A 22843-nucleotide genomic window follows, 5' to 3' on the forward strand; every position below is an offset into this window, starting at 1 on the left:
ATGACTCGAGGTGAGATCCACTTCTAAATGTTATCTAAGCGTGGCTGGTGAACTCAATGACTCGAGGTGAGATCCACTTCTAAATGTTATCTAAGCGTGGCTGGTGAACTCAATGACTCGAGGTGAGATCCACTTCTAAATGTTATCTAAGCGTGGCTGGTGAACTCAATGACTCGAGGTGAGATCCACTTCTAAATGTTATCTAAGCGTGGCTGGTGAACTCAATGACTCGAGGTGAGATCCACTTCTAAATGTTATCTAAGCGTGGCTGGTGAACTCAATGACTCGAGGTGAGATCCACTTCTAAATGTTATCTAAGCATGGCTGGTGAACTCAATGACTCGAGGTGAGATCCACTTCTAAATGTTATCTAAGCGTGGCTGGTGAACTGACTTGCTCCCGAGCAGGATGCACACAGCCTCCATGACGGTCATGACCATGTCGGGGGGTTTGGTGAACACCCTGATCTCGGAGATGTCGGCCTTGTCCAGTGAGTCCAGAGCCTTGTTGGCGCTGTCCAGAGCGGGGAGAGCCTCGTCCAGATCCCTCTGGGCGTCGTCCGCTATGGCCTGGGTGTCGTCCGCCTTCACCTTGGCCGAGGCCTCGTCCTCTTTCACCACCCTGCGCACCTGCAGGACATACCCAAGGAGTTAACACCGCTTCACGCAACAATCGGACACGACACGCGGAAGAATTACACTTGTTTTGGTACATGTGTCTCCCCGTGCTGAAACATGGGAAATGTCCCAAGCCAGCCACCAGGTCTGGCGATAGCAAGCAATGATTTACGTGTGAAATGTTTGGCCCTGACCCACCCTGTCGGCTCTCTCCTGGTCCGCGGCTAGCTTCCCCATGAGGGCATTCACGTCCACAGACTTCTGTTTGAGGACCGGCTCCAGAGCCGAGAGGTCGATCTTCATCTTGTCCACCAAAACGTTGGTCTCCAAGAGCTTCGTCAGGCCGTTCTTCACGCGGTCCCGGGCCTGAACACAACCAAAGGATCGGAAGGTCGTCGTCTTATTCGTGGGATTTTTAGTCAGCAGTGGCTACTAGCCTGGGATCCAATCTGTCACCGCTAAACATGCTGGATATGACACGTCATTACGGAGTTGACAGGAGACCAGAACCAGACCAGGCCCCAGGCTAGATAGGTACAGGTTAGTGATTTTTATTGATTAGGAAACGCCAGAAATCATCAGCTGCATTGATCTCTTGAAACCTCTAGGTCTCTGGGTTAATGGTAGTTACTGATTACTAATTATAAATGACTAATCAGCGGTATGCATGTCTTACAGCCTCTAGCTGCTGTCTCTTCTCTCCCAACATGGCCAGATAGAGGTTGATGAGCTCCAGGTAAGAGGTGGGGGTGGTGTAGCAGCGGCGCCTCAACTCTGAGTGGAACTTCTCAGCCATGTCCTCCACACTAACGTGGACCTCCACACACATCTCACAGAAGCGGGCCTTCGTGTCCTCGCTGCCAAACTCCACGTTCCGGAAGAACGTCTGGGACACAGAAAGCAGGGCCTCACGAGGCCACTATGGGGGAGGGGGGGGGCGGAAATACAGAGAAATACAGAAAAAGAGTGAGTGATCAAGAGAGAAAGAGAAGAAAAAGATGTCAGAGGTTCTTTTTAACCAAGCATAATAAAGTGAGTAAACACCAGACTGAACCCAACCAGCTGGTGTCACCTTGGAATGAGGGAGAAGAGGAGCCGGGCAGATTAAATAATGAAATAACAAAATAAACAGGGAGATTAAAGGATGTGGAGCGAGAGAAGGGAGGGTGGCTATCATGGCTAATGGACAGCTGGGGTGAGCCCCCGCACTGTGATCCCTTCACACACACACACACACACACACACACACCTCAGGCCTCCCGACACACACTCCGAATGGAGACACGCGGAAGAGTGTTACACCCTGAGAACGCAGTGACTGCATGATCCTCATTAGACAGCAGAGTGGATGTGTGTGTGTGTGTGTGTGTGTGTAAGAGTGAATGCATACTGTTCATGTAACAACACTACAGTGACGGATAATTGACGGCCCTCAAGGCCTTGCTGCTAATTAGACAGTAACAATCAATGACATGGAGAGGGAGGGGGAGAGGGTGGGGAGGAGAGAGACACAGAGGGAGAGGGTGGGGAGGAGAGAGACAAACAGAGGGAGAGGGTGGGGAGGAGAGAGACACACAGAGGGAGAGGGTGGGGAGGAGAGAGACACACAGAGGGAGAGGGTGGGGAGGAGAGAGACAAACAGAGGGAGAGGGTGGGGAGGAGAGAGACACACAGAGGGAGAGGGTGGGGAGGAGAGAGACACACAGAGGGAGAGGGTGGGGAGGAGAGAGACACAGAGGGAGAGGGTGGGGAGGAGAGAGACAAACAGAGGGAGAGGGTGGGGAGGAGAGAGACACACAGAGGGAGAGGGTGGGGAGGAGAGAGACACACAGAGGGAGAGGGTGGGGAGGAGAGAGACAAACAGAGGGAGAGGGTGGGGAGGAGAGAGACACACAGAGGGAGAGGGTGGGGAGGAGAGAGACACACAGAGGGAGAGGGTGGGGAGGAGAGAGACACACAGAGGGAGAGGGTGGGGAGGAGAGAGACACACAGAGGGAGAGGGTGGGGAGGAGAGAGACACACAGAGGGAGAGGGTGGGGAGGAGAGAGACACACAGAGGGAGAGGGTGGGGAGGAGAGAGACACACAGAGGGAGAGGGTGGGGAGGAGAGAGACAGACAGAGGGAGGGGGTTGGGGAGGAGAGAGACAGACAGAGGGAGGAGGTTGGGGAGGAGAGAGACAGACAGAGGGAGGAGGTTGGGGAGGAGAGAGACAGACAGAGGGAGGAGGTTGGGGAGGAGAGAGACAGACAGAGGGAGGAGGTTGGGGAGGAGAGAGACAGATAGAGGGAGGGGGTTGGGGAGGAGAGAGACCGACAGAGGGAGGAGGTTGGGGAGGAGAGAGACAGACAGAGGGAGGAGGTTGGGGAGGAGAGAGACAGACAGAGGGAGGAGGTTGGGGAGGAGAGAGACAGACAGAGGGAGGAGGTTGGGGAGGAGAGAGACAGACAGAGGGAGGAGGTTGGGGAGGAGAGAGACCGACAGAGGCAGGAGCTTGGGGAGGAGACAGAGAGAGGGAGGGAGGATCAGAGACGGAGCGCGAGGAGGGGACACCCAGGTCCCCCGTGTCCTGACCTGTACAAACCAGTCGATGGTGCAGCAGTTGACCAGCGAGGGGAACATCCGACAGCGAGACCTGAAGGCGTCTCCAACAGGGCTCAGACACAACACCATGTGGAGCTTCTCCCGGACCCGCGAGATGAAGTACTGGAACACCTACAGGCAGTGACAAACACACACGCGTCGACACACACAACCTCACACGTTCCACTGTGCCATAACTCTGACGGTAAGTCGTGAAGGCGTGTTCCTGAAAACATTAGGACACGGTCCAGACTGGAGGCGGTGTTTGTCTTATTAAAGTAAAAGGGGTGGTACACAGATCGGGTGATGCTACCTGTCCAAATCACTGACCCAGCCAGAAGGCTCCACACAATGCCAGGAATGTTCTCATGATGAAAAGGACCATTTCAATATCAAAATGTGACTTGTTGCTTAAAATATAGCTGAATACTTAGGATGTGTGTGTGCCTGTCTGTGTGTGCCTGTCTGTGTGTGTCTGTCTGTGTCTATGTGTGTGTGTGTGTACTAATTTCCCTACCATTTCAGGACCAACATTCACCGCAATGTCCTGATCTTATAAGTCCTGATTTTACAAAAACTATTAGTAGGCTTCTGAGTTATGTTAAGGGTTTGGGTTCAGGTTATTGGGGTTCCCCCTGAGGAACTCCAGACACGGTACCTCGTCCCTGTTTGACTCGTTGACTCCGGCCTCCTTGGCTTTGGGGCGTGTGGCAGCTAGGATCTGCTCCAACTCGTCCTTCTCAAAGAGACTGGGCACCTCTCCACTGTTCAGCATGTTGTTGATGTCCTCCAGAAACTCCTCCACCACAATCTGTCGCAGACACGCCGACTCGCTCAATCAAAATATAACACACACACACACTCACTCAAACACCCCCCACCATCCCACCTGTGTATCTGTGAAGAGGAAGACCATGTCTTTGCCCTCTACCCCGGCCATCTTGTAGAGTCTCCGGAGGTCCTCGTGAAAGCTGTCGTAGTTGTACCCTCGGCTCAGCTCGATCTGGAAGCAGCGCATGCCGCAGATGTGAGACGCCAGCCGCGTCAGGGACTGCTTCCCCGTGCCCCCCACGCCTACAAGGAGGGCGTTACCGCGCTCCTGCCGGATCATACGCGCGATCCTGGGGCGGGGTGGCGGGTTAGTGACGTTAATAACTTCTTTTTATGTTCTTGGATGTTTCTGTCTCGGCTGACGGACACTGGGGAAGTACCTGGAGACGTGTTCGATGGCGTCCTGGAAGAAAACGAGTTTGGTCTCCTTGGAGAAGGTCATGTTGTAGTCGTCCAGGTAGTCCTGGAGGACAGCTCTGATCTTATCCAGGTCTGTCAGGTCCTCATACAGACGTTCTGACTTCTCTGCCCCCACCTGGAGGATGCAAAGACATGGATGCCAGAACAGAGTTCACTACCTCACAATATGAAGTGCTTTGAGGACCTGGGGAGCTGATTGAAATCATACAGCTGTAGTGCGTTTTACCTTGATGAAATCTCCAAATATAATGGGTTTGGTGACAAAGTAAGACGGCTCCAAGTTGAAGCCGAAATATTTGCCTGTAAAAGAAAGAATGGAATTCTAATTACAGGTCATATCTCAACAGCAGTGTTAAGGAAAGAGACTTAAGCAGGTAAATGGTTTTAAAAAGGAGTGAAAACACTTCTCAGTGACAGGCCAAAGTCTCACTATTTATTTCTGACCAACTAAGAGAAGGTGTTTTAAGTATTTGTATATAATGTAGAACTCTGTGGGTCTTACTGGCCATCTCAGAGACGATAGTATTGAAGTAGGTTTTGTCTTGGTTGTTGATGAGGCGGTCGTGGAACACTCTCTGACACTCGTGACAGAACAAACGGAAGATTCCAGTCTGGTCCCTCACAGTGCTCGGCTCACACTGCAACATCCCTGAGAAAGAGAGAATATGGATGGAAGAAGGACTGGAGAGAGGGATGTCAAAGGATGCCACACTATCGTTTCTGTAATATCTTGGTTCTATACTCCAAAAGTTTAGATTAGAAATAAACACAGTTACGATGAGGTTAAATGAATTCAAATAATATTTTTAGCAAAGTTTATGGTGAACATATTGGTTTCACCACTTAGAAATAACAACACCTTTTGTAACTATTTCCGGACACCACAATCACCTTAAGGAAAGGAGAGTGTTTACCACAACGAAAAACATTGTTCTGCTCTGGTGACGGTTTAGAGGCTGCAGGGTAGAGGAGTGTGGGCAGGACATTCATCTGCTACTTTTTTCATTTACAAATGACTCAACCAATACAAACTTTACTTTTGGGTCTGTTTGTGTCTCTGCGTGTGTGTCTGTATATATTTTACTATCCTGGCAGTGACCAGAAATCACAACAAGCAGAGTAAAACAAGAAAATGACTTAAGAGTTTAACCAAAGAATAACTGACCACTTATAATTAACAGATGATAACAATGTTTAGTCATAATGTTATTAACTACAACCTCCCTGAGTCACTAATGTTTTACAGTCATAATGTCATTAACTACAACCTCCCTGAGTCACTAAGGTTTTACAGTCATAATGTCATTAACTACAACCTCCCTGATTCACTAATGTTTTACAGTCATAATGTCATTAACTACAACCTCCCTGAGTCACTAATGTTTTACAGTCATAATGTCATTAACTACAACCTCCCTGAGTCACTAATGTTTTACAGTCATAATGTCATTAACTACAACCTCCCTGAATCACTAAGGTTTTACAGTCATAATGTCATTAACTACAACCTCCCTGAGTCACTAAGGTTTTACAGTCATAATGTCATTAACTACAACCTCCCTGAGTCACTAATGTTTTACAGTCATAATGTCATTAACTACAACCTCCCTGAATCACTAAGGTTTTACAGTCATAATGTCATTAACTACAACCTCCCTGAGTCACTAAGGTTTTACAGTCATAATGTCATTAACTACAACCTCCCTGAGTCACTAAGGTTTTACAGTCATAATGTCATTAACTACAACCTCCCTGATTCACTAAGGTTTTACAGTCATAATGTCATTAACTACAACCTCCCTGAATCACTAAGGTTTTACAGTCATAATGTCATTAACTACAACATCCCTGATTCACTAAGGTTTTACAGTCATAATGTCATTAACTACAACCTCCCTGAATCACTAAGGTTTTACAGTCAATAATTAGAGTCACTAAGCACACGGTTCTTGTATTTCTCCTCCTCAGGGGATGGCTTAAAGCGTGTTGGGGAAATCCATCATTTATAGACAGTGCAGTAGACAGACCCCAACTGCTTCACCAGAGGAGGATGTACTGAAAAGATTGCCTAAAAGATCTTATGTATGTCATGAATTTATGATGAAGCTGCTCAGTAATGTCTTTGTATAAATTACATTGTGAGACAACACAGGCCGGTTGTCTGTGAAAAGGCCATAGAGCGGGAAGTAGAGACAGGATTATTTCATGGGACCTCTATTAGTTAACTGCAGAATGATTTGTAAGTTAAACTGGGTAAAGAAACAAACAAACAGATCAATTAACTCAAGTAACTGAATATTTAGACTGACTGGTAATAACTTCTACACAATGTGTTTCTGATGAAACCAAACAGGAACATACTTAAAAAAAAAAAAAAAAAAAAAACGGAGCTTTGACAGACTTGTCATTTTTTAACCATTTCAAGCACCGCCTCAGTTCCCCTCACCCTGGACACACTTGGAGAGGTCCCTGAGGTTGAAGACGTAATGGGACTTGGCTGGAGTCGGCAGCAGGTCTACAGACATGCGGTGGTATATCTCAACGGCCGCGTCCACCACGCTCCCGGACGCCGACTTCACCGCCTGGGGGAAGTCACTGAGGAAACCGCTCAGAATGGCCTGCGGGACAGAGACGGTAACATATGTGTCCTAAGAACGCCAGGACAGCCTCAATGACCTAAATGTGCAACCAATATAGTAGCCTTCCACCAACCAATCCACCTGTTGTTTCAACAGTAAATTAGCTCAGAGGGAACGGGGGGTTACTAACTGGGGGGTTACTAACTGGGGGGTTACTAACTGGGGGGTTACTAACTGGGGGGTTACTAACTGGGGGGTTACTAACTGGGGGGTTACTAACTGGGGGGTTACTAACTGGGGGGTTACTAACTGGGGGGTTACTAAATGGGTGGATACTAAATGGGTGGATACTAAATGGGTGGATACTAACAGTGGAGTTACTAACAGGGGAGTTACTAACAGGGGAGTTACTAACAGGGGAGTTACTAACAGGGGAGTTATTAACTGGGGAGTTACTAACTGGGGAGTTACTAACTGGGGAGTTACTAACTGGGGAGTTTCAGAGGACCTGCAAGACCTGTTCGAAAAGGTTTAGAGATCAGAGGTCAGATGCTGAAGGTCACAGGTGACGGACATTGAAGAGATGTTTCTGTAAATTGGATTAGTGATGGGAAGTTGGACGTTAGAGGTTACAGGTCAAGGACCTCGAAGATATGTTTGTGAAAAAGGAGGTCAGAGGTTGCAGGTCACGGACCCTGAAGATCTGTTTGAGGCTGTGTTCGGACGGAGTGGGCAGACACAGCATGCTGAAGTGGCGGATGAAGCGAGGGGTCACAGGGTTTCGCCCCCCTCCTGGCGGAGCACATGCTGCTGCAATCGTCGTGTCCTGCAGTCCAGAGAGAAGAACAGGAGGCAGGAGAAGCACGGTACGGGTTACTACGCCGAGTACAGAAAGAACGTTACTTAAAACCATAATTTTACATGCATTTGAACTTTCATATTTTATGGATGGATTTAGTCCAGAAATGGTCTTCATTGGAGAAAGAACATCTCCTGCAACCACACACTACGTTCTGATCCCTCATATTGTCCATCGATTTTGTTTTCATTAAAACTGTATTTGAGCTTTGACTTTCAGCCTGAAGTCTGAAGCACATCCAACCGTTACAGGACTTTGAAATGAGAAGTCAAACTTCAAAGTGAAACCCTGATTGTATGAGTAAATATTGACATGCCCTGGAATCTGTATTCTGTGAGGGTGTGCGTGTTTGTTTGTATATGCGCAAACTGATGAAACACACTGTTTAATGTGATTTGGTTCATATTCGTTTAACATGGGTGTAGGGGCTTGTGTTGAAACACACTGTTTAATGTGATTTGGTTCATATTCGTTTAACATGGGTGTAGGGGCTTGTGTTGAAACACACTGTTTAATGTGATTTGGTTCATATTCGTTTAACATGGGTGTAGGGGCTTGTGTTGAAACACACTGTTTAATGTGATTTGGTTCATATTCGTTTAACATGGGTGTAGGGGCTTGTGTTGAAACACACTGTTTAATGTGATTTGGTTCATATTCGTTTAACATGGGTGTAGGGGCTTGTGTTGAAACACACTGTTTAATGTGATTTGGTTCATATTCGTTTAACATGGGTGTAGGGGCTTGTGTTGAAACACACTGTTTAATGTGATTTGGTTAATCTTCTGCTGTCCGTCTAAGTGGGGGGGCCGGTCCTAGTTGGCCACTGGGAGGAAGACCCCATGCAGCTGGTAGTGATGTTGGAGGGCCAGTAGGGGGCACTCTTCCATCTGGTTTAAAGATCAGATCCCACACCCAAAGGGGGGTAGATGTTAAGCTAGCCCTGAGTAGGGTGACGTCTTTCGAAATGGGATGTAAAACAGATGCCCTGACCATTAAACTTAATGTCCTGGCTACATTTCCAATCTGGTCCTCAAATCATCACAGCCGCCTAATCATCCCCAGCTTCCGATGGTGTCATTTATCACCTCTTTTATCAGTACTAGTAGTGAACGTGTTCGACATCAGTAATGTGAGTGGGTCTAAGAGGATAAGAGAGAAAGATAAAGGACTTAAGTGTAAACACAATAATAACATAATAGTAATTGGTCCGTAATAGGTACAAATAGCCCCTTGTAATGTTTGGAATGTCAATGAAAACCAATTACCATCTATTGGTGATGACATTGCACAACAGGAACTGAACACTAGGACAAATGCATGGCTGCGCACACGCACACACACACACACACACGCTAAATTACCCTCCTACCAGCTTGAGCTCAGGAGCACCAATCTTTAACGTAACATCGACCTGAGAACAAACCTCTGGCTGAATACTAAACAAGTGAACGTATTCGCTGACCATGAAAGAAAACTTGACATTCTTCCTTAGGACTACTCCAGCAGAATGAGAAATATGTTAGACCCAATATCCTCTAGCCCAGACAAGGTCAGGTTCTCTGTCTACATTATAAAAGAAGTGTGTGTGTGTGTGTGTGTGTGTGTGCGTGTGCGTGTGCGGGGGGGTGTATCTGTCTGTATGAACCTGGATCTCTTTCCAGAAGAACGTCTCTCTGTCATAAAAGCCTTGGAAGTCTTGGAACTGCCTGAGAAGCTCGATGGGGGGCTGGGAGCCGTAGCTGTCCAACTTGGGCATATTCAGATCATCCACAAACACCACTATCTTTCTGTGAGCGGGAGCACCTGAGATGGAGGGAAGACAGGACAGACGCACTGTCACTGCGATTTACTTACCTCATCTGTCTCTGACACTGTATATTTATATGTTTACCAGTCACTTGAACGTGTGTCCAAACTTCTGACTGGTACTGAATATATATTTTACCTATTTATATCTCTGTCATTGTTTCGGCAATATCACTATTTATTTTGGCACAACTTGGGCGTAGCTTGGATTAACCTACACCAAGCCAATATATTTCTGTGACAGATCAAATCTAGGCACGTGGTGTGGCCCCAGAGTAAGGTGATAAAATGGTATAGTGAGGGGAAAAAAGTATTAGATCCCCTGCTGATTTTGTACGTTTGTCCACTGACAAAGAAATTATCAGTCTATAATTTTAATGGTAGGTTTATTTGAACAGTGGGAGACAGAATAACAACTAACAAATTGAGAAAAATGCATATCAAAAATGTTATGAATTGATTTGCATTTTAATGAGTGACCACAACACTTTCACCCAGTTCTCCTCTGAATCATTCAGATGTTCATTGGCAAACTTCAGACGGGCCTGTACATGTGCTTTCTTGAGCAGTGGGACCTTGCGGGCGCTGCAGGATTTCAGTCCTTCACGGCGTAGTGTGTTACCAATTGTTTTCTTGCTTACTATGGTCCCAGCTGCCTTGAGATCATTGACAAGATCCTCCCATGTAGTTCTGGACTGATTCCTCACTGTTCTCATGATTACTGCAACTCCACGAGGTGAGATCTTGCATGGAGCCCCAGACCGAGGGATATTGACAGTTCTTCAATAAATAATCAATTTATAACATTTATGACATTCGATTTTCTGGATTTTGTTGTTGTTATTCTGTCTCTCACTGTTCAAATAAACCTACCATTAAAATAATAGACTGATCATTTCTTTTTCAGTGGACAAACTTACAAAATCAGCAGGGGATCAAATACTTTTTCCAGCCACAGTACTGGATTAAGGTTCTCTCACCAAGCACATTCTTCCTCTTCTTCTCCAGTTTGGACTCGATGATCTCCTGTGTTCTGGCCGAGGTGGTCTGTGCTGAGAAGTTGATGTAGATGGGAACCCAGCCCCCCTTTTCCTGGACCCTGTTCAGTAGATCACGGGCCACCACAGACTGACACACACACACATGCGCGCACACACTTAGGAAAACTGAGCCGTGGGCATTCGGGGACGAGCCACGATGGCCAGAAATCATCAGTGTTTTTGATGAGAGCTCTGCCTCAAGCTGTTTAAACAGTTGTGCACTGGCAAACACAGACAGTTGAAACAGACGAAGCTAGCGGGGGAAAAGGGATATTTGTCGGTCTGCACATAGCCCAATAGAGATTTAGCTTTTGAATTTAACCTAAGCACTCTGAAATGTAGATAACTGGGGGGGGGGGCATTTAAGACCCACTCTCTCTCCCAGGGACAAAACTACAGACGTGTTTTTTTCCGCCCTGGCGCCTCAGAGATTCCATCCCGCCGGCTTTCGCTTGCTGAGCACTGGGTCACCAGCAGCCTAGAGCAACGGGTGCAGGTGAGAGGTCGTGTACCATCCATACCTTCCCTACTCCGGTGCTGCCGGTGAAGAGAACCGAGCGCCCGACAGACAGCAGCCTCTCCATCAGGTAGCCGTATCGCACCGTGTCTGCCGTGGGCACCAAGGTCTCAAAGAAGGGCAGGTCGCGGTCATATCTGAAGGCAGGAATGACCCTCTCCCACGGCTCCAGACGCTTGCTGCTGAAGTCCATGTACACACTCCACAAGTCACCTGATCTGGGCAGCTACGCGCGCACACACACAGACAGACACACACACACACCCACGCACACAATTAACAAACGATCGAGCATTTACTGAACTTAATTTACTGCAGCCAAGTCCAGAACAGATCTCTATTATAAACTTATTATTGGGTTTAACTATATTTGTAATACTGGGGTGTATGACCCTTTATCTTGAATCGAACGGGCACAAAAAGCCCAGAAGAAGCTTCGACGGTTTCTTTTCCGCATTGTCGACAGATGTTCCTGGCGCTGGGCTCTGGTGTGTTGTTTTCCCCTGCCTACGTCTGTGTGCAGGAACAGCGCGTCCCCGCCCCGTGTCTGGCGCCCCGGTTCCGAGCCCGGCCGCAGAGCTGTCGGCAGGCCCCCCGATCACACGCTGAGAGAGATCGAGCAGCCAGCTGTTGCGGCCAGCGGACACGTGAACAGACACACGGGTCACTAAACTCGCCAACGCCCCATCCCCACGCGGGGGGGGTTGGATGTGTACATGGCGTTGAGGACTTCTCAGAGGGCCTCATCCCCTGGAGAAACAGTGGCGCTGTGTTCTCAGAGGGCCTCATCCACTGGATAAATAGTGGCACTGTGTTCTCAGAGGGCCTCATCCCCTGGAAAAATACTTCGTCAGGGGGTTTTGGTGCATGCGTGCGTGTGCGTGTGTGTAATATATGTTCCACTCTTAATCAGAGTCACACAAACCGTGAACAATACAATCAAGGTACAATTCCTATTGGATAACAGTGAAACCACCTATAGTGTCTTCAATGATGAGTTTAAAAATAATACTTCAACAGACATGAGATTCTATGTTTCTCCAGGTTATTATATATATATATACATATATATGCTTCATTCAACTGAGACGATGGGGAAAGTTAGAGCCGTGGGCCAGATTAAAACCCATGCTGCTACAGTATGTTCACTTGAGGCTTGGCCCAAGACCTCTGGACCAATATATTTAAACAGTGTAAAGTTGCTAAGGGAACAGATACAGGTTTTCCGGACGCTGTGTATAAACTGTACCGTCCAAAAATCCACATGAATCTGCCACAATAAATAACTCTACCAGGATTGGCTCTATTGTAGAATTGATTAAAAAGTGCAGATATTTATGTGGTTGCAGTCTTTGTCCTGCATTCTTGTTTGGTAGCAGGCTTCAAACTGAACGCACAGGTAAGGGGAAAAAAAGGCAAGATAAAATTCCCCCCAGTTTGTTGTGGTTCGGTTCAGCTTACTGCACATGCAATTTCAGATGGGAACATTTTCTGAACAACCAGGATAGCATCACCCAGTCAAAACTGTGTAGCGTCTACTGTGTGTGCCTACTGTATTTGTTTCACTACAATGAGGATATTTAGATGAGGGGGAAATATATATTTTCGGCTTCGGTTTAAGGTTATGGATAAAATTGCCTCTAATAAGGGTTATGTTTAGGGCTATTTTCAAGGTTATGTTTAGTGTTAGGAACAGTCAGGAAACCCTCAAGCACTGAGGTAGCCTGGACATCTCGTCTCCTAACAGCAGGGAAAGCAGAGTTGTGTGCGTGATTACAGCGATGTGGACGGCGACGAGGGAAGGCCCCGCTAACCTTGGCGTCGTTGTTATCCTCAAACTGTTGCCGGACGAAGCTGTCGAAGGCGTCCCAGTGAGTGTCCGTCAGGTTGCCCCCCACCGACCACAGGTAGCAGAACACAAAGGTCTGGCACAACACCGGGTTCACCAGCTTGGCCTCCTAGGTATTGGAAGGGGTCAGACTGCGGTTGGCCTCGGCCACGGTATGGTGGACGCACGGCCGTGTGTGAGTGTGGTGTCATTTACCATGTTGAGGTTGGGTCCATTGTCGCTGAGCAGCAGCGCCTCCAGCAGGCAGCAGAGGGTGGTGACTTTACTGATGTCCACCTGGGTCATGGCCTGAACACAACGCCTCAGCACAAACTGCAGACCCTCCTCCACGTACTGCCTGAACAGCCTCAGCAGGTACTCGCGCACCTCCTCAGGGAGCTGGGGGAGGCAGGCAGGGAGGGAGGGTAGGGGGAGAGAAAGAGAGACGCGGGGAGACAGTGACAGAGTCAAGGTAGAGAGTGGCAGGGGGAAGGAAAATGCAGCAGAGAGACAGAGAGACAGACAGAGATAAGAGGAAGTATTTATATGTATGATCAGCACACCAATGAAAGGTAGAAAGAAAAGAGGCTTTTCATTTGAGATACTGATCCATGAGAAGGACGTCATCCCGGATAAGAGCGTCTGCTAAATGATTTACATTTCAAAAATGTAAATGAAGCAATCAAAAGAGAATGAGTTATCAAGAGGAACCTCTTCTGACAAGACAGATGCAGTAAAGAGGTCAATGATACACAGCACGCGGGGGGGTGGGGGGGTTACTCTTATTTAACGCAACGGGATATTTGTCAGCTTTACAGTGAATTATTGGCACCCTCAGTAAACATGAACAGAAAAGTCTATACAAATGTTACTGTTTATCAGGCTGATCATATTAAAACTATTAAGCAACAACAAAAAAATATTTTATCAAAGAAATTCACAATTATTGGCACCCCCCACAAATAGAGGACAGTCCAAAGGGTGGAGGTACCAGAACTCTGGAGAGTTTCTGGATGATCTCAAATGTCCTGTGTTCTCCCACCTCATCCAGCATTATAGAAGATGTCTCAGAGCTGTTATCTTGGCAAAGGGACTGTGGATAAAGCTCTAAATTCCAGGATGCCAATCATTTCTTGATGCAGTTTCTTTTCTACAATTATCACTCAATTAAAGGTTCAGTTCATACTAACACTAACTAAGGTTCTTTGTCACAGACCACAATGTGGTCACTCAAGTTCGGTTTAGATATATTGGCCTGTTTTGGGGCAACCAACGTAAAGGTTGTACTTTGTAGGGTTAGATGACATGCCTGCTAAATGCTACCACCAGTTCATATGAGCTAGAAGCATAGCTAGCATACAGACACTGGTGTTGGTAGTAAAAGTGTAAGGTGATGATTATGACTAACATAAGCTGGCATCATGTTCATATTACTACCACAACATAGTGTGAGGCATGCACTTGAAAAATAACAAATAACTGCCTATTGCTGGGGGAAACGGCATACTTCCCACAAAAGTTAAATTTTTTTTGGTCAAGTTCCATTCAACGCCTCACCACTCCTATTTTTGCCCTCGTTTTAGCATCTGTCAGCTAGTAAATCAAAAAGAGTGGCAGAAGCAATAAAAGGCCCAGCATTTTTTTTAAAGATTCAGTGATCATATAGGATGAGGGAGTTGAAAAGCCCCTCCTCCGTCGATGCAAGAGATAAAACACAGTGGTTAGAGGCCACAGCGTAGAATCCTCTTTCATGTCTTGTTGTCAGTGATTTGGTTGTGAAGTTGAACTGCTGACACTGACGGTTAGAGCACAATTACAGCCGTCTAATCTAGCCAGCCAAATCTCCGTCTGCCTTTGGTCTGAGAACGCTACACATTCTCTGTGATCGTCAGACAGCGGGGGAGAGGACCACAGCCATTACCAGATGGAGGTGGCAGCTTATCGAGGGGAAACAGGCATGATGGAGACGGCACGTTGCTGGTTCTACAGCAGGGGGCCCGTTTGAACTCTGAAGACGTGGCAGACGGGTACTCAGGCGTGACTAACGAAAGCACCTTGTCAGTTAGACCGCTGATCCAGGTCTGGACGTGGGGCATCCACTTGAGCTCGTCCGAGTCCACGTAGACCATCCCGCAGCGGCTAACAGTGGCCGGGGAAGCCACCGCCAAGTCCTGGACCTGACACGCAGAAGGGACAGACGACACAAAAATCTTAGGAAAAAAAACCACCTGACCATGTTGCCCCTCACACTCTCTGACCTTTTACCTCCCAACCCCCCCACCCTCCCCCACACACACCTCGAACAGCATGTGTATGGACGGGGTGAGTTTGATGCGCTCGCTGTTGGCCAGGCACAGCATCTTGTTGTCGTCCAGGACCGTGTTCATGTTCTCGATCCACAGCGCGTCCACCGGTCCGTCCGACACGATCCACTTGTGGTCCTCGCCGGCGTCACTGCAGGCCGCCCGAACGCTCAGGGCCATCAGACCGTCCCGCCACTCCAGGGTCAACGTGTTTACCTGCAGGGGGGTCGGAGGTCAGGGGCGGAACGGGCAAACTAACAGGGGTAGAATTGATCGCCCTGTTAGTTCACCGGCAGCGTGTTGAATTGATTAACCAAAGGATCGGCGGACCTCGCCGTAGAGCTCCCCCATGGTGACAGCCTTGGGGTTGAGGACGGTTGTCTTCACAGGGAGGTAGAAGGGGTTGTTCTGGCCGTGGCCGGCCTGGTGGAGGCTGGCCAGGGTGTCGGCCAGGACGGCGTACACCGTGGTCTTCCCGCCGCCCGTGGGACCCACCAGCATCACGCCGTGACGCACCAACATTGTCTCGTACAACTGGATGACCTGGTCAAAAGAGCACGGGCGAGGGCGTGTGGCGATCATCGATAAGCTCGAAGCAGAAAACGACCACGGCGTCACGAGCGTGCCTACCTTGTTGGTCATGCCGGACAGGGGCTGAAGGTTGCGTTTTACCAGCGACTCCAAGACAGTGGAGGCTAACACGCCGTAGTCATGCTCAGGGATGGACACGCCAGGGAACAGGTCCGACATGATACCGCTGGAGGGTAGAAACACACACACACACACACACACACACACACACACACACACACGTAGCCATGTTAGGCAGAGGGCCTTGACTGCGGGACTCTGTTGGTCTGTGCGTTTCTTCTCTCACCTGAACAGAGCAGCATCATCTGTGAGGAACTTGGGCAGGTTGGAGTCTCTCAGAGCCCTGATCAGCACCACATCTTCACTCAGATGGGGATTCTCTCTCTTCAGAGACCTGGAGATAGCGGGGAGATGTAGAGATGAGGCAGCAGGTCTAGTTGGACCTGAAATGGTTCTAGTCAAAAAAAAATTATTTTACATATACTTAAAGGATAAGCTATGACAGGAGGTTTCTTTCTACTAATCCCTTTCTGAATAGAGTTACTTCAAGTTTTAATTGACCCCAATCTTCAATACAGAAAAGTACAACACTAACGTGCTTGTCACAGTATATAGACAGAGTGAGGGGGCATGGCAGTCAATCACTAGCCAATGACAGCAGCCGGCTGAGTAGCCTACACTGGGCATACAAGCACATCACCTGGAACTGTCACTCTCACAGAGTACATTTAGCGCACACACACACCTTCCATAGAGGATATTAGCTTTCATCACTGTACGTCCCCCTCTATTCTGTCCTCCAAGCCCCGACGCTCTGTCTTCCTCGAACTCTTCATCTCTGTCTCTTTATCTTCCCAGCTATCTTTTTATCTTCCAGGAAGACAGTGTGCGATGGATTCAGCCCATTACTAAACTGACCAAGTGGGCTGGTCTTGCTCTAACTCTCCTTCCATTCCCTCTCCTCCTTTCCCAGAGCGAGGCTTATCAAGGCAGATGATGATGCCTCTGTAAATGTTCGTCAATCCATTTGTTATAAACGCGGATTGCCGTCACACACACACACGCGCGCAACACACTCTGCTGGCAATAACAGGGGCCCATTAAATTGGATTTACAGTGGCAATAAAAAGTGAATCGGACGGAGGGGAAAAAGTCTGAATGACACGGCCGGGGCTTGTAACTCACACACCTGTTAAATTAACACCTCTGCCTCGGCTGGCAAGACAATGGCCCTATGAGTCAATCAGAGCCCGGCGCACAAACACACAGACACGCACACGCCCGTCAACCTGTGCCGGAGATAAAGCATGATGGATGGCACAGACAGGGGAAATGAAGTAATCCGTCAATCACAGCCGCATCTGGGCCAGGAGGATTTGAACGATGCAGACCGAGGTCTCGTACATTATTTCCATAATACCGTGTCTCAGTCATCGCTGGAAGGGAGCTGTCATCTGAGGAGGAATGTGCGGGCGAATCAGGTGGGATGTTGGGTCCTACCAAACGCATACCTTCTCAGCACTAACAGAGGACAAGAGGCTTCCCCCCGGTCCTGTGTTTGGTGTCACTGCCACCTAAAGCCAATGCTCGTCACAGCGTTGCTCTCAATCCACTTTAGGTGGGTTTGGGATTTCAATAAAAGTGCTTATGAAGTGGCCTCGCATGGCAGGGCTCTGTGACTGGGGGGGACGGGGCTTGTGGGCCAGGGAAATTGTCAGACACCAGGTTGACACTTGGATGAAATAGCTGTTTATCCAAAGTGTCAGGCTCTCAAAGAGATAAAGGCAGAGTGGGTCAGAAGGAGAAACGGCAGAGTGTGTCAGAAGGAGTAACGGCAGAGTGTGTCAGAAGGAGGAAAGGCAGAGTGTGTCAGAAGGAGGATCGGAGAACCGCTCCCCTGTGTGTCCTAACCAGCCGCGACGAGAACAGACCAGACGACAAAAAGTGCCCCGGAGACTGGCGCCGACCAGCTCAGTATGACGCGGCGCATGCCACCTCGGACGCCGGGGCGGCGCTTACAGAAGGGCAGAGCCAGCGTTGCCTACCCGGCCATGACCAGGACGGACTTTACGGCCCTCATGCCAAAGTCGTAGTGGTCCTGCTGGGACAGCTGCTCGGAGCAGAGCTTGTACATCTGGGTCATCTTACGGGCCAGCGTCTTACTGGACTCGAAACCCTCCGAGTACAGAATCACCTGCGGGAAAGAAGGGAGAGATGCGCGCTGGTCAATATTGGCGACCAGCCACGGCTGGCTGGCGGGCGGTCACGAGGGGGGGGCATCCGGCGCGGTACCTCAGCGATCAGCGCGTAGTTGGGTATCATCATGGCAATGGGCCTGAACAGGGCTTTGAGGTTGTCCGGGAGCTCCGTGCGCCCGGCGTAGCCAGGGTTCATGGTGATGAAGGCCGCGCAGGTCATCACCAGCTTGATCTCTCGGCCCTCAAACATGAAGCGAGACAGCTAGAACACAGAGAAACAGGGGGGGGGGCAGAGACAGAGAGACGGGGGGGCAGAGAGAGACAGACAGAGAGAGAGAGAGGGGGGGGCAGAAGGACACAGAGAGAGGACATCAGGGGGCATGAAGGACTCTCCTAAAAAGCCACCAGCAGTATTCCCACATCACGGTTAACAACGGCATGCTGTTATGGTAACGCTGGTGTGTCCCAGGAAAACAGCGGCTGTGAGGAGGGGACGGGTCTGGGTTCAGGAGGCCGGGGGCGTCCTGCCAGTGGCTGTGAGGAGGGGACGGGTCTGGGTTCAGGAGGCCGGGGGCGTCCTGCCAGTGGCTGTGAGGAGGGGACGGGTCTGGGTTCAGGAGGCCGGGGGCGTCCTGCCAGTGGCTGTGAGGAGGGGACGGGTCTGGGTTCAGGAGGCCGGGGGCGTCCTGCCAGTGGCTGTGAGGAGGGGATGGGTCTGGGTTCAGGAGGCCGGGGGCGTCCTGCCAGTGGCTGTGAGGAGGGGACGGGTCTGGGTTCAGGAGGCCGGGGGCGTCCTGCCAGTGGCTGTGAGGAGGGGATGGGTCTGGGTTCAGGAGGCCGGGGGCGTCCTGCCAGACAGCCAGGGGTTTTGACTGAAGGGGCTAAACACACAGCACACCAGGTGGAGGACCTGCGGAGGAGTCATTGTGAGCATCACCGTGCCGGTCGATCCACGTGCACGCTCGTCGCGCGAGGGGGGGGTGAGTCACCAGCTGACGGCCTGACGCCAAGATACAGAATGTTCCGTTCCCACCGAGACACACACCTTGGCGGCCTTGGCGTTGCGGACGGTGATGAGTTGCTGGGCGATGACGGACAGCACCTCGATGTCGATGCGGTTGAACTCGTCGAAGCAACACCAGGCTCCTGATTGGGCCAGACCGCTGAAGAACTTCCCCATCATCTGAAACAAAGACAGGCGATTGGTTAATTAGCGCCAGACTCTCAGCTGGGGGTCGTGGCATTGAGTCCTGTGGCGTCGCTGCCCTCCGGTGGTCGCACCTGGGAAGCGCGGCTGGGTGGACGAGGGAAGAGGAATGGAGAGAAAAAGAGAAGGTCAGAGGTCACCTTGTAGTCCAGGCCGTCAGAGCAGTTGAAGACGACACACTGGATGGACAGAGCCTTGGCCAGATCCTTGGTGGTCTCGGTCTTCCCAGTCCCGGCCGGGCCTGCTGGAGCCCCGCCCAGGTCCAACTGGAGAGCCCCCATCAGGCAGAGGTAGCACCGGTCCTGGATGACGCAGAGCAATACATGGGCTTAATGAATGGAGGAAAGGATGGGTGGAGCAGTGGGGGAGTAGATACTGCACGTCCGGATGTTATAACGTAACGGTCTGCCTGTAGTTACGGTTGGATGTGTGTGTGTGTGTGTGTGTGTGTGCTGACTGAACGTGACACAGAGACACACAAGGAGCGACAACATGACGGTAATCAGAGCATCCTGACAGAGGGCCTCTACCCCCATGTCTGATCAGTGGGTACTTGGGGGGACGTAGGACATTGAGGCGCACCGCGCACGCACGCACGCACACACGGAGAAGTCAGGTTGCGTGTTACCGTGAGCGGGGTGATGACCAGGCGAGGGCAGGCTCCCAGGTACTCATAGCCATAGACGTATGTGGACAGAGCCATGCGGGCCACGCAGTTATCAAGGCCGAGGTCCCAGTAGTAACGCAGCTGTCTCTGCCACTCAAAACTACTGGCAGAGTCCACCTACACACACGCACAGGGTCAGATGCACACTCGGTCACTCTTTTTGTCAGATTGACAGAAAACCAGAAATTGCTGTGAATGTGGGTTTTTGCCTTCCGGGTCACGAGGTCGGTGACGATGTCCCTGGCGTGGACGTCCACCGTGATGAGAGCCGTGATGATGGCGCGGTGCAGCTTGGGGAGGTGGCCTCGGACCAATGCTGCCAGGGCATTCAGCCTCTGTAGGAAGGAACACAGACACACAGACACACAGACAGACAGACAAGACAGACAGACAAGACAGACAAGACAGACAAGACAGACAGACAAGACAGACAGACAAGACAGACAAGACAGACAGACAAGACAGACAGACAAGACAGACAGACAAGACAGACAGACAGACACACAGGGAGACAGATACACAGGGAGACAGACACACAGAGAGACAGACACACAGACACACAGGGGGACAGACAAACAGGGAGACAGACACACAGACACACAGACAGACAGACAAACAGACAGACAGAGACACAGACAGACACACAAACAGACAGACAGACAGACAGACAGACAGGGAGAGAGACAGGCAGTCCAAGTCCGGGATAATTAAGGGGATTAATGAAAGTATTTAACAGAACTAGAATGCCTTGACTGAAGGTGTTCCATCCCTACATCAATGTTGACACGTTCAAAGTCCAGCAGGGCCTGGAGGCGGTCGTGGTCCCCTTCCAGACAGCCGTCCAAGTCCCTGCACCACATCAGCTGGCTGACCGTCAGCACCACCTGGTGGACACAGACGAACACTGCGACTGTGCTCCCACACCAGCACGTTTCCAACAACGTCTCGAGGACTATGACTCCATTAGGTCCTTTGAGGAGAGATCCGGCAGATGTGTGTGTGTGTACCTGTGAGGGGTGTTCCGCCACCACCCACGCCTCCCTCTCCCGGGTCTGGTAGTCGGCGATGGAGGCCTTGCTGAGCCGTCGCAGGGATGAGAACATGGCCTCCTCCACTTTCCCCAGCCAGTCCTCCACGTTGCCCCGCGCCTTCAGACCCTTAGTCAGGCCCACCTACACACACACACACACCCACACACACACACACACCCACACACCCACACACCCACACACCCACACACACACACACCCACACACCCACACACACACACCCCATGTTCTTACAACAAGTACCTCAGTTAATTTACCTGTCTAGACACTGCTCATTAGCAAACCCAGTGATGTGCAGATTAGGAACAACTCATTTAAGTACTATTTCAACTGGCTTAAAGACTTGATTTGCAGAGTGACTAATGTGTGCATCCCATTCCTGGCCTGGCTACAGGTAATTACTCTGCTATGTACGTGCAGGATTGAATGACAGACGGCTTTGTGGAACCAGAACACAGTCTACACACGCTGACTCTGACCAACTCTCAAAGCCATCTGTCTGAGGGGCTTCTATGATCGGCCGTGCCAGAGTTCTTCTCATCTCCGTCCACTAGAACGTTAAAACACATCCTCATCATGTCACTACAGGCACTTTATTTCCTCCTAATTTAGTCTGACTTCATGTTCTCAACTGAGCGTTGGGGGGTTGAGGCCAAGCGCGGGATGACGTAACGCTGCTGAAACACAACATCGGGTTTTAGGAGTGACACTTTGGCCGGGCTACAGTGGTACAGGGAAGTCATGAGGACAGAGATGGAGTGAAACATACAGGATCAGTAAAATCTCCACCCAACTTTCATCTCCCCAGTGAGGAGGAAGATATAGAATAGTCAAAACGGATCCCTCTCACAGAGAGACAGATGGAGGAAAAGACAGAGCGAAACAGAGAGAAAGACTTGAGGGAGACAGAGGGCCACAGAGACAGAAAAGAGAGAACAAGAGAGACAAAGAACTATAAAGAAAGAAACAAAGAGACAGAGAGAGAGGAAGACAGCCAGAGAAAGATGATCGAAACCAGATGGTGCTGACCTTCTCTCCCTCGGGCGACACCATGGCCAGGATGTCGTTGCTGTAGATCTTTTCCTGTTCTCCATCGACGGGCTGGGTTGCGTCCGGGGACAACAGGGCGAACTCCAGGCGGGCGATAGCGTCAAAACACTTCCTGAGGTGTGGCTGCACCGCTTGTGGGTTCCTGGTCTGGGCCAGGATCTCCAGAAGCTCGTCGTTGGACAGGAAGTAGAACCTGGGAACAGAACAAACACAGAGAAACACAAACACAGACTGGTTGAAATGTAACAGGGAACGTCGTCGTGAGACAGAATCGTCTGTGAGTTCTGATTAATGATCTCAATGTACCGGGGGAAGATGACCCTCTTGGACTCCAGGTAGGCTTCCAGACACTTCTGGATCTGGTCCAGTAAAGCATTGTTGTTCTGGAAGATCTCCAGCAGACCTGGTCAGAGAAGGGTGATCAAAGGTAAAAGGCGCTGGTGGCAATGACCCTGGGTCGTGTAACATTCCAAGTTGAAAGCGGTAATTGAGAGCACCTGATAAGTGGCTAGAAAGTGAAAATGTCTAGGAATAACTGGTGTCCGGGGAACGTCCTGTAATGTTCAGTGTCCGGTTATCAGCTCTGGTGAAATTTGGAAAGTGTGAGACCAAGAGGGACCAGGAGAGACAGTGAGAGGGACCGAGAGGGACTGAGAGAGAGAGAGGCATGGTCTGACCCAACAGGGTCTAGTCCCT

At 49.9% G+C, this 22843-nt stretch overlaps 1 protein-coding gene across 1 annotated transcript in view; it reads right to left on the reverse strand.

Moving 5' to 3' along the window:
• Positions 1-22843, reverse strand: part of dnah6 (dynein, axonemal, heavy chain 6) — a 54803-nt gene that overhangs the window by 22918 nt on the left and 9042 nt on the right. Inside the window, exons 25-55 of the mRNA XM_034291263.1 lie at positions 22454-22550; positions 22127-22340; positions 21056-21220; positions 20822-20932; positions 20258-20383; positions 20010-20165; positions 19522-19683; positions 19220-19357; positions 18269-18436; positions 18022-18170; positions 16263-16370; positions 16016-16142; positions 15716-15928; positions 15380-15601; positions 15137-15259; positions 13299-13481; positions 13069-13212; positions 11259-11480; positions 10678-10825; positions 9537-9694; positions 7724-7855; positions 6897-7068; positions 4953-5099; positions 4677-4750; positions 4411-4565; positions 4089-4320; positions 3858-4010; positions 3191-3331; positions 1294-1536; positions 816-983; positions 394-629 (exon numbers count right to left, since the gene is read on the reverse strand). Of these exons, the coding sequence (XP_034147154.1) occupies positions 394-629; positions 816-983; positions 1294-1536; positions 3191-3331; positions 3858-4010; positions 4089-4320; positions 4411-4565; positions 4677-4750; positions 4953-5099; positions 6897-7068; positions 7724-7855; positions 9537-9694; positions 10678-10825; positions 11259-11480; positions 13069-13212; positions 13299-13481; positions 15137-15259; positions 15380-15601; positions 15716-15928; positions 16016-16142; positions 16263-16370; positions 18022-18170; positions 18269-18436; positions 19220-19357; positions 19522-19683; positions 20010-20165; positions 20258-20383; positions 20822-20932; positions 21056-21220; positions 22127-22340; positions 22454-22550 (4987 nt within the window). The remainder of the gene's footprint in view (positions 1-393; positions 630-815; positions 984-1293; positions 1537-3190; positions 3332-3857; positions 4011-4088; positions 4321-4410; positions 4566-4676; positions 4751-4952; positions 5100-6896; positions 7069-7723; positions 7856-9536; positions 9695-10677; positions 10826-11258; positions 11481-13068; positions 13213-13298; positions 13482-15136; positions 15260-15379; positions 15602-15715; positions 15929-16015; positions 16143-16262; positions 16371-18021; positions 18171-18268; positions 18437-19219; positions 19358-19521; positions 19684-20009; positions 20166-20257; positions 20384-20821; positions 20933-21055; positions 21221-22126; positions 22341-22453; positions 22551-22843) is intronic.

Source organism: Esox lucius, chromosome 25, assembly GCF_011004845.1.
Source record: "Esox lucius isolate fEsoLuc1 chromosome 25, fEsoLuc1.pri, whole genome shotgun sequence".
Lineage (NCBI taxonomy): Eukaryota > Metazoa > Chordata > Actinopteri > Esociformes > Esocidae > Esox > Esox lucius.